General features: G+C 33.3%; 1 protein-coding gene across 1 annotated transcript in view; it reads left to right on the top strand.

Moving 5' to 3' along the window:
• The window catches only part of Mycbp2 (MYC binding protein 2), a gene marked incomplete at its 5' end in the record, with an annotated part of 279,711 nt that overhangs the window by 120,230 nt on the left and 143,017 nt on the right, over positions 1–16,464 (top strand). Inside the window, 7 exons of the mRNA XM_033760909.1 lie at positions 3,128–3,219; positions 6,186–6,320; positions 7,645–7,728; positions 9,398–9,494; positions 12,111–12,303; positions 12,765–13,039; positions 16,098–16,319. Of these exons, the coding sequence (XP_033616800.1) occupies positions 3,128–3,219; positions 6,186–6,320; positions 7,645–7,728; positions 9,398–9,494; positions 12,111–12,303; positions 12,765–13,039; positions 16,098–16,319 (1,098 nt within the window). The remainder of the gene's footprint in view (positions 1–3,127; positions 3,220–6,185; positions 6,321–7,644; positions 7,729–9,397; positions 9,495–12,110; positions 12,304–12,764; positions 13,040–16,097; positions 16,320–16,464) is intronic.

The raw sequence follows: 16,464 nt of genomic DNA, 5'->3' as shown, positions 1-16,464 counted from the left end.
AATGGCTTGTAGTATTTTATTCTTTTGGGTTTCCGGGATTTTGACTATTACATGTCTAAGTTTAGATTTTTTTTTTTTTTATCATAGCTAGTTGGAGTCCTATGTGCCTCACTTATCTGTATGTCAAATTCTTCCCCTCTCTTTGGGATATTTTCTGTCATTAATTCTGTGAACATTTTTTTTTAAGTCATTTGTACTTTCTCCTGCGATTCCTATCAGTCTTATGTTATTTTTCTTGTATCATCTAGGACTTGCTGGATCTATTTCTCAAGACCCCTTACTATTTTAAGAGGTCTCTCTTTGCATGGTCGCTGACTACCATCCTATCTTCTATATCTGAAATTCTATCTTTACATTTGTTCATTCTGCTGATCTTCTGGATATCTATTTGAATCTGTTTCATGGATTCCATTTCTTTCCTATGCAGAACACACAAGGTTTCCATTTCTTTCCTATGCTGATATTCATGGCTTCTATCCTGGTCCTGAGCTCATCTATTTTTTTGTCTGTTTCTGTTCTAGAGTCTCTAGTCATGCCTTTCATTGTACTCAGCATCTCTGTTGTTATCTGGAATATTATTTGTTTTGAATTTTTCTAGAGCCCGATTGATCTATTTGGTTACTTGCTGTGCTTTGAGTTCAGGGTGTCCTGGTGGTTGATTGTCAGACTTTTCCACCTCGTTTCCTCTGGAGTTTGCCATTTGTAACCTGGAAGTCTGTGTTTGTGCCTCACTTAACTATTTCTCTTTTTTTGGGGGGGCTGTCCTTGGTTTAATTCCTGGGTTAGTACTTTGATCTTTCTGATATAGCTGCTCTTTAGGTTTTGAGCTTCTAATGAGTCATAGACTCTCTCATTTTCATAATATCAGGAAGAACAACTCATTAAATCAGTCATAACCCTTTAGCCCAGTTGATACAATGAGCAACACAGTAGCATTAAGCACAGCTTAGAAATTGACCATTTGTGATAGTTATTAATCTACCACCTATAACCATGTGAGTTAAATAAAAAATCAAGGAACTGCCCAAAATATGTTTATAGTGAAAAAAATCTTCTATATAGTAACTTTACCCTTTAGGATGGGGTCTTTGAAGGAGTTGGGAGGAGAGGAATAGATAGATAAAAGAGTAGAGGAATCTTTCAAGTGAAGCCAGAGGACAGAGTATGATCACTTAAACTCTAGGAAACTGTTGAAGACAAGAAGGAAAGACAGAATGCAAGAACAAAGACAAGAATACAGCAACTTAACAGTAATAGGGAAGTTATAAATTGTACTCGCTTTCCTTTGAAACTAATGACAATTGAGTGAAGGAAAAAGAGAGAAGAAAAGGAAAGAATAAATCCTAATTAGGGTAGGAAGAGGAACAAAAAGGTATATGAAGAATAATGTCAGGGAGCAAGAGATGGCCTGGGAAAAAGAAGAAAGATGAAAGGAATTTGAAGAATGAGAAAAATAAAAATAAGAGGAAAAGAAAGAAAAAAATTGAAGAGCCTCTTTCAGGATATATCTCTGCTGTCACAATAGACAATGTGGGCAGCAACGTGCAGAACCAAGTCAATTAATCTCAGCTAGCCAACAGCAGACCTCTGAGATTCAGGCTGAATTCTGGCTGCAAGGCCCATTTTGAGCTCCCTGATGTCCTTCAGGGTTGAACTCTGCCAGGTTGTACTGCAGATTCCAGCTGCCCTTGCCCTGAAGATAGTCCAAGTTCTTGTGGAAGGTGGTGATCCCTCCAGCTTACCATCTACAGAGGTCTGATGTGCCTTTGTGCAGTTGTTCACTTCTGTTCTATCTTCTGGAGCTCAGTAAAATGGCCTTTATGACCACCTGTTCCTCTGCATTTTGGATCCAGGTACTGACACAACCAGGAGGCCCGAGAGCATGGGGGGCAGGTGTGAATGCTTCAGAGGTGACTGTGAAATCCTCACCAGTCTGCTCTGATGAAGGTCGGGGCACTGGAGGTGTGGGAGCAGCGTGCTCCCCATGCGGCTGAGTGGTCCTTACTGGTCTGCTCCGATGAAGGCCTGGGGCACTGGAGGTAGCGGAATAGTGAGCTCAAGCTCCCCTCACAGTTGGGCTGTCCTCACTGGTCTGCTCCAATGAAGGCCCAGGTCACTGGACGTTGGGGAGCAGTGAGCTATGTGCACAGCTGAGTGGTCCTCACCAGTCTGTAGCCCTCATTTTTTGTGTGTGTTGTTTACCCTGTATGCTCATTTCTTAAACTGTCCCTTGTACATAGTATGTGTTCCAATAGTTTTGAATGTAAGAAAACCCAAATCAAGGGCGAATTGTTATGGACCTTTGTATCATGCTATGAAGAAGATAAGAAACCACTAAAACTTCCAGCTTTAGAAAGTATACCGATCAGCTGCTTACTTTCCTGAGTACTAGGGTCATTAAATAAAGCAAAGCAAAACCCTTCTTCATTGTCCATGGGTTAAAACAGGGAGACAAGAGACCTAAGAAGACATCATCATTGCAGTGTTTCAGCCAGCAATAGGGTTATGATTGCATTGGTGAATAGATAAACAGAATGATGACAGAAAAATAAAGAAAAGGGCTTTGTGCCCGAGTGATTGGATGAATAACTGTACCAGTACCCAGACTAAGGAAGGAAAGCAAAGGAAAAGATGAATAATAATTTTAGAAATAGTAAGATCAAGTTATGGGGGGAACGGCATTGTTCAGTGGCTGTTGAGATGAAGATCCAGGTTAGAGACAGATTTCCAAGTCAACAGAATAGAACTCAAAAGTTTAAACAATTAGCACAATACTTGTCCAGTATTTTATCTGCCTTTCTTGTAATTTACCTACTATAATTGTCCAGAGAAAAAAGGCTTTTTAAAAAACTAATCTATTTTAAAAATCCCTCATAATTTGTCTTTATTTTCTCATAAACATTTCCCATTTGATATCTTTTCTTTTTTTTGCCTTATTCAAACTGTGGTTCTCCCCGTTTTTAATAGCCATTTTTTTATGCTTTACATCTTTCCTTTTTCCATGCTGCATTACTTTTACCTACTGTGTAGTTCAGTTCATATTAAATTCTCACAAAATTATAAACACATTTTTCAGTAGATTTACCTAATGAATGAGTGGGAAAAATTGTTTTCCTTTTTTCCCCAGCTATTTGAGTTGGGTCCAGATGGAGGAGACCATGAAACTGATGGGGACCTTCTTGCAGAGACTGATGTGTTGGCTTATGACTGTGCTGCTAGGTAAAAAGTTGCTCTTTATTCAGTATAATTCTTACATGGTTAAAGTTTAAAATTTATTATAAAGCATAAATATAATGTTAAAAGGCACTTTAAATAATCTCCTATGTATGTGCTTAAGAAATTAAATAATATGCAGTCATGCCTAACCTATGATAGGATACTTCAGAGAAATACACCATTAGGTGATTTCATCCTTGTGCAAAAATCATGAAGCATAATTATGCAAACTTGGATGGTATAGCCTACTACACAGTTTGGCCATAGGGTCCAACCACCATCCTGTGTATTGTCTCTTTTTGACATCATTGCATAGCATATGACTATACTAGAAGATGCAAGTGTCATTTTTAATGATGCTGCTGAATTAAAACTAGTGTTCTTCAAGCCAGGTGTGGTGGCACATGCCTGTAATCCCAGCACTTGGGAGGCTGAGGCAGGAGGATCGCTGTGAGTTCGAGACCAGCCTGGGCTACATAGTAAGTTCCAGGTCAGTCTCAACTACATAATAAGACCATGTCTCAAAAAACAAACAAACAAAAAAACCAAAAAATAAAACTAGTGTTCTTCGTTGTATTATTTCACAAGATAAGCCGATTCAACATTGATGATAAAATGGAAATATATATATATATTTTTACACATTTATTTTCTCTTAGACAACACCTAGTATGCTACTGTTCTAGTGACTGCTACAGTCATAACATTTATAAAATTCAGTCATGCCTCACCTAGGAATGGGCTAAGAAATAGTTTGTTAGGTGATTTTGTCCTTGTGTGATTCATACAGAGTACTTACACAAACCTAGATGGTAGAGACTAATACACACCTTGGCCATATGATACAGCCACTGTTATGAATATACATTATGATGTTGTCAGTTAGTCAATATAGGGCATAATTCAGATCATCTGTGTACCCTGATATCATTCCAGTAGTAAAATAATGCACTAGGGTATCAGCTTTACTGAAGGTTTTTGGGAGCTTACTAAAATCAGTATGTTTATTTATGAAGGATCATTAAATGAGACTTAGATTTTTATCAGTTCTCTATGTAATCCTAGGAATTATCTCAGTGCTGCTCTGAGAGATTAGTGATTAGAGTCAGGGAATATTATGATGGGATAAAATACAAACTGAGCCTGGAAGTGATAATAGTGTACTATACTTCCTACTAACTACTTTAAGAAAATGTTGTGGAGTATATATAGGCTTTTTGCTGTGAAAATTAAAGTTTTTCTGAAATAAGGATGATAAGAAGGCATTGATTTTTCTTTTGCTAGATACATACTTTTGAGACCCTAAGAATGAATTTAAAGAAAATTTTGACTGTTTATTCACTTTAGGCATTAATTATTATCATGATTATCATGAGGGTTTTTTTTTTGTAATCTTTAATGTTTCTACAAATCAACATAAGGGGAAGTTTCAGGAAATTCAGTTAATATTAGTTAATTTCACCAAGCCTTAATAAGCCATTGATATTTATTTTATTTATTTATGTATGTATTTATTTTTTTTATACTGGCAATTGAATCCAGAGCCTTTGCACTGACCTACATCCACAGCATCCTCCCTCACTTTTAATTTTTTTATTCATTTCTTAAATTTTACTTTTTAACTTGCTAAGTTGTCCAGGCTGGGCCAAAACCTGTGATCCTTCTGCCTGAACTTTAGCCTAGAGTGCTGGGATTACAGAAATATACCATTACACCATTTATTTTTGAGCATCTGACTATAAGTCAAATACCGGGTATAATTTCATGCATAGGAAACATCTAGATTTTCTCCATTAGCCCTGATTTTTAAGGGAAACAACATTAGGATCTGTTTTACTTTCAGTTTATTACTCTTCTCCGTCTATCACTGAAAAACATTACATCTTAAAGTTTCCTGATCCTCTCTTAAACATTGTTTTTGAATTAATTTTGTTGGTACATTTAAGATAGGCAATATAATGACATTCATCTTTGGAAATTTGCACCTTTACATAATCCAGCTCGGTTCTTATTTTTCCCCATCCCCCTGCCCTCCTTCAACCCTTCCACCGCTTCCTATCTACAAAGATTTTAAACATTTTTATCTCTGCAGATTCATTTGTAACATATAATATTCTCTTTTGTCCTTAAATCCTCTTTATTCCCTCAGTCCCACTTACAACCAATTCCTTCTACTCTATTGCCCAGACCTTTATAATTTGCTTATATCCTTTAACAGATTTCTCAATCTATATCTGACTTTTCTCTCCTAATTTTTTTGTGTGGGGGTGGGTCAGGGGTCTGGGGGGAATGGTGTTGGCCATGGAACCAGGGCTTCACATATTATGGTTAAGTGCTGTTCCATTGAGCTACACCTCTATGTCCTCTCCAAAATTCATAAAATTTTTAGTCTAGTGTGAAATCTTCAGTTTCAAACAGTTTATCTGAATTAATTCAGTTATTAGAATAACTCAATAAACTAGGCATTATTTTCATCTGTTTTCAGATAAAGAAATGGAGGTACAGAGAGAATGTGGCAACATGCCCAAAGTCCCCTAGTTAAGTCACAAAACCAGTCCTCCCACCAGTACGCTTGGCTCCAGAGCTATTTTCCAAACATGCTACCTTAAAAAACACTTACTCTGAATAAAATAATTTTAAAACTAAAGTTCAAATTTTCATTTTCTGCAAAATTGACATGCTTTTTAAAGCATTAATTTAAAAATATTTGCCTTATTTTAATATAAAAGGTTGACAAGATTTAAGCATGTTATAGAATTCAGAAAGAGGGAAAAGACAGACAGTTCTATCACTGTAATGTAAGTAGCTGCTATTTGTCTTTGTGTCCTGACTTTTCAAAAATAGAGTTTTAATTATTAGCCAAAGAGAATCTTAAAATATAATTAATTTCATGATTTTGATTATAAAGAACTTTTTTATAATTTTGACAAGTGCAAAGGCATTGTCTTTGACTCATTAATATTTCTCAGAGAAAAGTATGCAATGATGTTTGATGAACCAGTTCTCCTGCAAGCTGGCTGGTGGTATGTAGCATGGGCTCGAGTGTCAGGACCCAGCAGTGACTGTGGATCACATGGACAAGCTTCTATTACCACAGATGATGGGTAAGTAGAATGTTGAAGTTTTGCATAAGCACTTCTCATTTTTGTTTGTATAATAATGTTTGGAAAGCTCAGAGGACTTTCACTGAGTAAGATATATGCGTCATATAACTAAGCATACTAAGAGCATAAACATAATTATTAAACCTTAACTTTAGGTAACCTCATATGCCAATTAGACACATATGTCAAATTAAGGTCTAGACAGAACATGGAGGTAATTAATAAGACTACTGCTCTTTATTCTTATGTGATAGTGTTTGTATATATTTCTAGATAGTAAATTGTTTAAAAGTTTTATTGCTAAATTTGGAATGATAGAGGAAGCTGAAAAGGATTAGTGACGTTTTTGGAGCCATAAAATAAAACATACTTGCAATTAAATTTAACAGCATATATAAACAATTTATAGATTGGAAACCTTTTTTGGTATGAGATGTATTGTTTTAATGAAATGTAGAAACATTTTTCTACCTTCGTGTACTGTATAGAGTAATTTATGCCCTCAACAACTTTGTGAAGCAGTTATTAATCCTATTTTGAACTCAAAGCACTAGAGGAACAAAAATGATTTGCTTAGATTCGTGTGGTTACCACATGACTGAGCCAAATCTAGTCCTGGAATCTGTTGACTCCAAATGAGCATTCTTTGTACTGTTACTCTGATTCATATGTCCCATAGAGCTATCATATAGAACAGATATTCAGTTTATTAAGTACTTGAAGTGTGTAGGAGTTTTTTAATAGTACAATTCATTTTGGTTCAAATTAAAACAGAGATGATAAAACAAAACTCATTTAAAAAATCATAAAAGCCAATTGATTTTTGAGGTGTGTTCCTTGTGGTTGAATATTCAAGAAGACTGCTGAAGGAAATTTAAATCTGTTGTCCTGTATATCCCTTACAGCTTACTCTAAGATCATATGCTAGAACTGAGGAGACTGCTTTGATTCTAGACTGTGGTTTCCATATGTAGTTCAGTCATACTTGCAGCATTATGGCATTTTGAGGCTAACACCTGTAACACTTCAAGTCAGGCTGATTTTGTACAGTTGGCAAGTAGAAATTCATGTTAAAAGTTTACTGCTGTGCTGAAAACTGAGCTGGTGGTCTGGTTGGGATGGGATAGCTACTCACCTAGGAATTGCTGCTGCACAGGCTCATTTCCTTTATTTACTGATTGACTGAGTTAAGATCAGATCAGTAACTTTTTACTTTTTTTATTAACATAGGGTTTGAAAATATGATTGTCAGTTCTATAGTTTTTTTAATGAATCCTAGATCATGTCACTTTTGCTATCTTTTTTTATTTCCTTCTCTTACTAGGGTTGTTTTCCAGTTTAAGAGTTCAAAGAAATCAAATAATGGTACGGATGTTAATGCTGGTCAGATACCTCAGTTATTATACAGGTATTTAGCATACTTATAGTTAATGTGGCTTGTTCTTTTGCTCTAAGGTAGAATCATTGTAAAATAAATGGCATAATAAGGATGAAATTATTGAAATATTCAATAAATTATTCTGGTAGAAATTAACCAATATAACGAAGGTTTAATTTAGTTAACATTTTGTATATTTTAAAACATTTTCTACGTTACATTTAAACTTTGCCTAAGGGCTCAAATTATTTGTATTATGCTAATAATATTTTGATAACTTATTCTTTTAATATGTCCTTGATTTTCTTATCAATTTCAGGATACTATAACCTAATAATCTACCTTAAATTGGGATGGGGAGTATATGTATACTTGATCAGTTTACTAGAGTGGGAATACTTTAGTTGTAAACTTCTTCAATTTACTATAGTCTTACATTTTTTATCTTTTGGAATGAGTTGGAAAATCCCTTACTACTGATAAATTTGCAACTCTAATTGAAATATTAAATAGTAATTGCTTTATTATATATTGACAATAAGAATTTTAATTCACAGTAATTCAGACATATGAAAGTTTACACTTAAGTTGCTATTTCAACATTAGAAGAATTCAAATGGGTATATATAAACTTTTACTAAAAATGTTGTCTTCCTTAAAGTAGTAAAAAAACAAGAAATAATTAGAATATGAGAATATCTTTCTTTTTAATCTTTTTTTATTGGTACATGTTTGCCAATCATACTGATCACATTCATCATGGGGAATATGAATATGTACATAATATATTTTAATCCCTTTTTTTCCAATTCCCTTCCTCTCCCTTGAATCCTTTCTCTCCCCATTTACAAAAGCTGTTTCTATTTTTTCCCTTCCATTCTTTTTGTAAATCCCCTTTCCTTTACTTCCCTTCTCTTGCCCCTCCCCCATCCCAATTTGAACAGGTTCTTCCTACTTCCCACAGTCTATCCTCCATTTTACTCCTCATTAATGCTTTGTGTTTCTCACGCAAGGGAAACAATGGGTTGTGTCTGAAACATGTGTCTGATTTATTTCACTTAAGATTATAGTCTCTAGATGGTATTCATTACCTAAAAACATCTCGTTTATCTTGTATGGCAGAGTAATACTCCATTGTATATAAATGCCACATTTTCTTTATCCATTCATTGGTTAGCGGGCATATGGACTGTTTCTAACATTTAGCTATTATAAATTGTGCTGCTGTAAAAATGGGTATGTGTGTGTTGAGATTCTCATTCCCACATATCTTCCTTCCTAGTAATCAATTAAAAAATGTGAATGTTACAAATCTCATTTTTTCAAAGAAGGAACTTTTTTGTTTTACATGCAATCTTTTGTAATTAGTACTTGTAAAAATGTAACTTTCTGAACATAAGTTGCATTGGAGTACTACTAGGTACTACTAGTTGAATATCTTTAATAGTAGAATTAAATGGAAGCATTACTATAGAACATAAATTATACATACTTTAGCAAGAGGAGAAAGCCTCTACTACACTGCCTTACCAACTTGATAAGATAATGCTAAAAAAAATTTAGTATTGGAAAATGTTTCCCCAAAAACCCTATATTAGCATTTTAGCCAAAAAAAATCAAATGCATAATTTAAATATTTAACTGTTGCAAAAATGTATATATTTTTAAACATTATTTTATATGTATCTGCTGTCTTCAGACTTCCAACCAGTGATAGCAGTGCTTCAAAAGGCAAACAGCAAACCAGTGAGCCTGTACATATTTTAAAGAGATCTTTTGCAAGAACTGTCTCTGTGGTGAGCCATTTTAAAACTTTCAGGTTTTTAATCATCATTCTGTTAAACTATGTGATGTTTAGAATTTAGCCACTCTCTTCTAAGAATTTATCATAGCATAGCTTCATGAACTTAGATTTGCTTATGCATTAGTGTTTATATTCTAAGCCAAAGATAGTACATGCTTTAAAAAATGAAAAATGAAGGTGTTTCCTATGAGACCTAGATTACATAGCCTTGCTATTTATGAACTAACTGGTAGTTTTTCTAATTATATATACACAAAGGAATTAAAAAATAAGCAAAAATTAAGGATGGCGATGGCCCAGAAGTGTTAGTACTTGAGGAATTATGCAGGAGAGTTGTTTACCCACCTAGGATCTCTGTTGAACTACAGTAGTGCCTAGGTTCACAAATACTTTTGTTTGTAACCATTTGGTTTGCAAACAAGCATTTGGCAAAATTTTGGTTTTGTTTGCAAACTGCATTGGGTGACAAACACAGCTGTGGCCATCTCTCCCACACAAACACAGATATGGCCATCTTTTCAAAAATTGCAGAGCAAATTAAGTTCCTGAACCAAGCCATCACTGTTCTTGACCATCCTATTTTACATGTAAAGATGCACTATGCATTTGGAATTAATAGTGCACAGTAGAAACTTAACATGATGTAATTAAAATATCGCGGTATGTCTGAGTTAATTTCTCTTTCCTATATTAAGATTCTTATATAAATTATCTAAGTAGGTAACATTACTGTATTATTATGAATTTCTAATAAGAGGGCCTATAAAATGCTTTTTTAGCTGTAGTGCACTATGTGAATGATTTATTAAAGTAGCTGAATTCTCAGTTTGGTAAAATGCTTAGGAAGAATCCTTCCCTTTTATAGTAAAACCACAAGATTGGTCTGGGGATTTAGCTCAGTGGTTCCATTGCCTGCCTCACAAGCTCAAGGACCCGAGTTTGATTCCCTGTACCAAAACAAAAACAAAAAACTGCAAGGTTAACACATGTGCCTCATAGGGCAAATGTTGTAGAGCATTACTAAAAGTATGTAGTACTAAGATTCTTTCCCTCATTCTTATCATCATATGTACCTATGTTTATATTTAGACTATGATAGTCTTCCAGACCTTGTGTGTTTTCGTTGTCATTTGTTTTGTTATTGTTGTCATTGCTTCTTCATTGCTGTTCTTGTTGTTGCCTTGCTGGGGGATCAGGTTCATGTTAGGCAAGTACTTTACCACTGAGCTATTTATAGCCCCATTTTTGCACATACAAACATACAAAAACTTACACTAGTTGTATACATACATAATGCTATACAATAGTTTTGTTTTTTCTGATACAGTTTTCCTCTGTTTTTTTAAACATTTTATAGTACATGAACAGTTTACCTGTTAAAATATTTGGCTCTTTGTCAATATTTTCTGTTGCATATTTTTCTATGGAATAATTATATTCTCGTTTATTCAACACTTCTATTATAGAAATGCTCATTTTTTCTATTACATGTTTTTCATGACTATCGATGCATGCATCTTTGATTACTGATATCCTTATGCACATATTATGTACTAAAAATGTGCCCATTTAAATTTTGATAGTTCTTTGTCAAATTTACCTTCCAAAGAAGCTGTGGAAGCTTGCAGAATGTTTCTTGAGAAAGAACCTATTACAGTGTGGATTAAAAAAAATAGAATGTGGTTCCTTTTTACTTTTGCATCCTTTTAGTATGAGTTTGGTATCTTAGTTGAAGTAAGAATCTCCATTGTAAAAAAAAAAAATCTCCATTGTGTCTTTTTTTATGATTTTTTCTGTACTGTATAATTGTTTTGCGTATTTGTCTAAGTAATTGTAATCTTTAAGAAACATTGTTTCTCTAAAAGGTTAAACTATAAACTCTCAGTTTTGGTATTACCCTTGTAAGATGTCTGTGATTTGATAGGGGCAGGGGAGCAAAGTGCCTCACTTTGAGATTTACAAAGTATCTGTCATGATGTAACCATGACAAAAATCTGCAGACCCTTCATAACTGCTAGCAAAGCAAGTCCACCCTAAACCCATATGCTAGAATTTTAAAACATCCAAGTAAGGATTTTTTTAGTATTTTAGTCAATTTTTGTCTTCATTAATATTATCATCAAAAATTTAATGTCTACATATAGCTTATATGAAATTGTAATATGTAGACATAAATTAAGCTATTTTATATTGCCCAAATACTAAAACACTTATTTATATATAATTTTTACTGCAGTAATATATAGAGTTGGATATTCCTTTCAAATAACCGTGTACCATATTTATAAAGTTATTTTCCCTTGTTTATATGATATACTAGATAGGTTAGAACAGGAAAACTTTCAAAATGCATTTTTACGTAGGTTAAACAACTGAAGAATGTTGTGTTTATAAATGCCTATCTACTTTACCTTTTTGTCAAACTTCAGAGATGCTCTTAATGGTAATTTAGTAAGTGAACTACAAGAATGTCTGTTATTTGGGCTAACAAAACTCACTAAAGAGTTCGAGGTAAAGTTTTTAAATTATATGTACTATCTTCCCATTCGATTCATTCCATGGTTTCACTTGAACTAATTGTTTTCTATTTTTTCACACTTTGGATTAGGAATGTTTTGAATCATTGCTGAGTATTCTTCACTGGAGCTGGACCACCTTAGTCTTAGGAGTTGAAGAACTTAGAGGATTAAAAGGATTCCAGTTCACAGCTACCCTTCTAGATTTAGAGAGACTGCGCTTCGTTGGTACCTGTTGTTTGAGGTTATTGCGTGTCTATACCTGTGAAATTTACCCAGTGTCAGGTATGATTTTTTAAATAACTTCAGGTAGAAAATATGTAAGACCTCAAGATTTATGTAAAGATTATCAGGAGTTAAAGATCACTACCTGCCTTTCAGCTTCTCCTGGAATGAGGGGAGAAAGTCAGCTTGCTGATGCTTCTGTATTTGCTTGTAATGAATAAAATAGTTTTGTGTCATTGTGATAAAAAGTCATGGTGAGCCAAAATTAAATACTCTTTAGTTATGTCAAATAGAAGTATTTTCAACAACTGATTGGGATTTAAATACTGAAACCAGTTTTTTTTTTTTTATAATTCTATTTAAATTTAAAAAAAAGAAATTTTGGACCATGTTTAAGCTCTAAATTGTTAAATTTGTAGCTTATAAGTATTTATGATATTTAGGTATATAGTAAATTACTGAATTATATTTTTCCATGCATATTTAATATTTTACTAAGTACTTACTTTTTTCCATCAAAGCTACAGTTAAAGCAGTTATAGAAGAAACTAGCAAATTAGCAGAGTGTATTGGAAAAACTAGAACTTTGTTAAGAAAAATTTTATCAGAAGGAGTTGATCACTGCATGGTGAAGCTGGATAATGACCCTCAAGGATATCTCAGTCAACCTCTGAGTCTCCTGGAAGCTGTACTGCAGGAATGTCATAATACTTTTACTGCCTGTTTCCATTCTTTCTACCCAACTCCTGCGCTGCAATGGGCATGCCTTTGTGATCTGCTGAATTGTTTGGATCAGGTAATTTAAGTTTGTGAAATATAGTTGAAAATCTGCATTGCTGAATACTATTCAAGACAGTAAATTGTGGCTGCTGCTCTCTTTGGCTTTTAAAAGACAAATTAGGAAAAAAATAATTACAAATCAGTTTAATGTATGTGAATTGCAAAGTTTAAAGATTTGTTTGGTTCTTTAATTGCTTTTTCAAGTTTAGTTTTAAAATTGGCAAATATGGTTGTGTATTTGCTCATTTGCCCTGTGAATTTAGGTGAGTGTGTGAGAGAGAAATAAAGAACAAGTGAGTTCGAGAACAAGGACAGCACCAAAAAGTGGTTATTGACACCTCCACGTCTACAAAAATAGGAAGAAGAGAAGATGGAGTGAGCCACCATGCTAATGTCATTCATTCATTGATTCATGAAGAACACATAACCTTCATAAATGTGTATCATCAAATTATAGACTTTCAAAATACCTCTGGAGAAAACATGACAGAACTACAGGGAGAATTAGACAAATTCACATTGAAAATTAGAGTTCAAGGCTCCTTGTTTAGTAATTAAGAGAACAACTAGACAAAATATCAGGGCTATAGAAGATTTGAACAGTGTAGTCAACTGCCTTAATCTAATTGATATTATAAGCTAGAATATGAAACTGCATAATCCATATTATTTTCAAATATACATAGCATGTTCATCCGGATAGATCATACACTAGGACAACGATGGCGAACCTTTGAGAGCTTTCAGTGATAATGGCCCACTGTGGCACGGGTGCCCTAGGTTTGCTACCACTGCACTAGTGCATAAAATAAATCTTAGTAAATTTTTAAAAATTAAAATCTTAATGTGTTTTGAGATTACAATAGAATTTAATTAGAAATTAATAGTAAAAGATTTTGAGAAAAAGTACCAAATATTGGAAAATAGACAATACTTTTAAATAATCCATAGGTTAAAGGAGAAATCATAACAAAAAATATTTCACTTTGCAAGATAAAAATTAATGCTAGAATATGTGAGATGTAGCTAAAACATCACTTAGAGAAATATATATTCTTAAATGCTTATATTAGTAAAGAAGAAACATTTAAAATCAGTATATAAACTTTACCATAAGAAGCCAGGTGGAAAAGCAAATCAAACTCAAAGTAAGAAGGAAAACAGTAGTGAAGAGCAGAAATTAGTGAAATAGAAAATGGAGACAAAATGAAGAAAGCTCTTAGGAAAAATACAAACATGCACATGCACAAACATGAATTCCTATAGCCTTGTTTGATAAAAAAAGAGAAAGAAACTATAGTTGGGGCCATGAGTGTAGCTGACAAAGGCAAAGGGTTGTCCTGCTTTGATTCCCAGCACATGGAAGGAAGGAAGGAAAAGAAGAGGGAGGGAAGCAATCAAGCACAGAATACCATTATCAGAAAAGAAATAGGAAATATCACTGTAGGTTCAACTAACGTTAAAATTATACTAAGAGAATATTATGGGCAATTTTATACCAATACATTTTATAACTTTAGAGGAAATTATCAAATTCTTTCAAGAATATAACTTAACCTAAATTGACACAATAAAATTAGAAAAATCAGAATTGCCTTATATCTATTAAAAATTGAATTTATTATTAAAAACTTTTTCACAAAGAAAATTCTGTGCCCTCAAATTGTTAATAGATTCTCCTAACCATTTAGAAATAAATAATAGCAAACCTTCTTCAAATTCTACCAGAAAATACAGGAGATAATATTTTCCAACTCATTCTTTGAGGTTAACCTTATCCTGATTGATACCAAAACCTTGCAAATATATTAAAAGAAAATTTTCAGATGATTATTACTCAGGCACATAGAAGTTCTTAAAATATTATCAAATCAAATCCTATAATATAGATAATACACCATGGCTGGAATTTGTCTTAGAAATACAAGTAAATATAGCACCTAGAAAGCAGTGTAATTCATCATATTAACTAAATAAAGAGAGCAAATTGTGTGATCTGCTCAATAGCTATAGAAAAATATTTGACAAAATTAGTAATTACTGAGTGACAAAAACATCTTTGGAAACTAGGATATAAGGAAAATTTCTCAATCTGATAAAGAATATCTACCAAAAATCTACAGCTGATATCATCCTTAATAGTAAAATAGTGAATGTTCCCCTAAGTCTTGAACAAGGCCCAAGGGCTTTCACAATTACACAACATGGTACCTACCTCCTAGCCCCCACACAGTTCACTACTATCGCTGTGGTGTCTCCAGCAACATGGATCCATTTGGCCATCACTGTATTTTTCCACTTTATTTTCTGGGGCAAACTGTTGTCTATACTAGAGAATATATTACTCTGTCACTCTCAATTTACCAGTTGAAACTGTTATTTTATTCTGTTGCTATTGAACAGGTTTCATTTAGCAATCATTGCTTCAACATATGGAATAGAATGTGGCTTTCCTTTTATGCTTGATTTTGTACCACAAATATTTGATGAATTAAATAATTCATACATGATTTTTTAAATTAAGATGCCCTTTATTGATAAATTTTAATATTTAATATTTTCTTTGGGGAAAATATTTTCTTTAAAGATTGTATAATGTGTAGCATAATTTTAGAACCTTATTGAAATGTTATAATAGTTGCACGAATTATAATTTTGCATCATTTTATAATTTGAAAAAAGTGTCAGTGCTTATTAGAAATGTCTTCAGTAGTCTTAAGAGTAAAAATATGAAAATAGTGCTAAAGAGAATGGTGATTGTGAGTGGAGATATATATGTACATATACTGATAGGTATAGAGATATAGATATATAAATGGATATATAGATATTTTACATATCTGTGTGTGATGTATACATATTTTACATATCACTGTTTTCTGTCTTTAGATAGTGACTTAATTGTGTTTGAAGGCATTGATGTGATGTTATCCTGTAATAAAACAATTTCAGTGACTGAATGATAGAAAATTTTGTATGATTTAAACAGTTATTACCTCTGTATATTCATAAACTTGGATTTTATTGATTCAGTATTTCTTTGGGACTGTTGATGGGATTTTTGTTTTTAAAAGGATATTCAAGAAGCAAATTTCAAGACATCAAGTAGCCGACTCCTCGCAGCTGTTATGTCAGCTCTGTGTCACACTTCTGTTAAATTGACTTCTATTTTCCCTATTGCTTATGATGGCGAAGTACTGCTAAGATCAATTGTTAAGCAAGTTAGCACAGAAAATGACTCAACATTGGTTCATCGGTTTCCCCTTTTGGTCACACATATGGAAAAACTCAGCCAGGTAGGTCTTTTCTGAAATCTCTTTCTTAATGAAGCAATTGCACTGTAAAGTGAGTTATTTTTATCTTGCTGCTTTTTCTTCTGTATTGGTAAGTAAATTATTATATAACAAGTGATTATCTGTTTCATAAGAGGTGGTTTTTAAA

Source organism: Fukomys damarensis, unplaced genomic scaffold, assembly GCF_012274545.1.
Source record: "Fukomys damarensis isolate Sample0158 unplaced genomic scaffold, DMR_v1.0_HiC HiC_scaffold_6, whole genome shotgun sequence".
NCBI lineage: Eukaryota > Metazoa > Chordata > Mammalia > Rodentia > Bathyergidae > Fukomys > Fukomys damarensis.
This window is presented reverse-complemented; position numbering and strand designations above follow the sequence as displayed.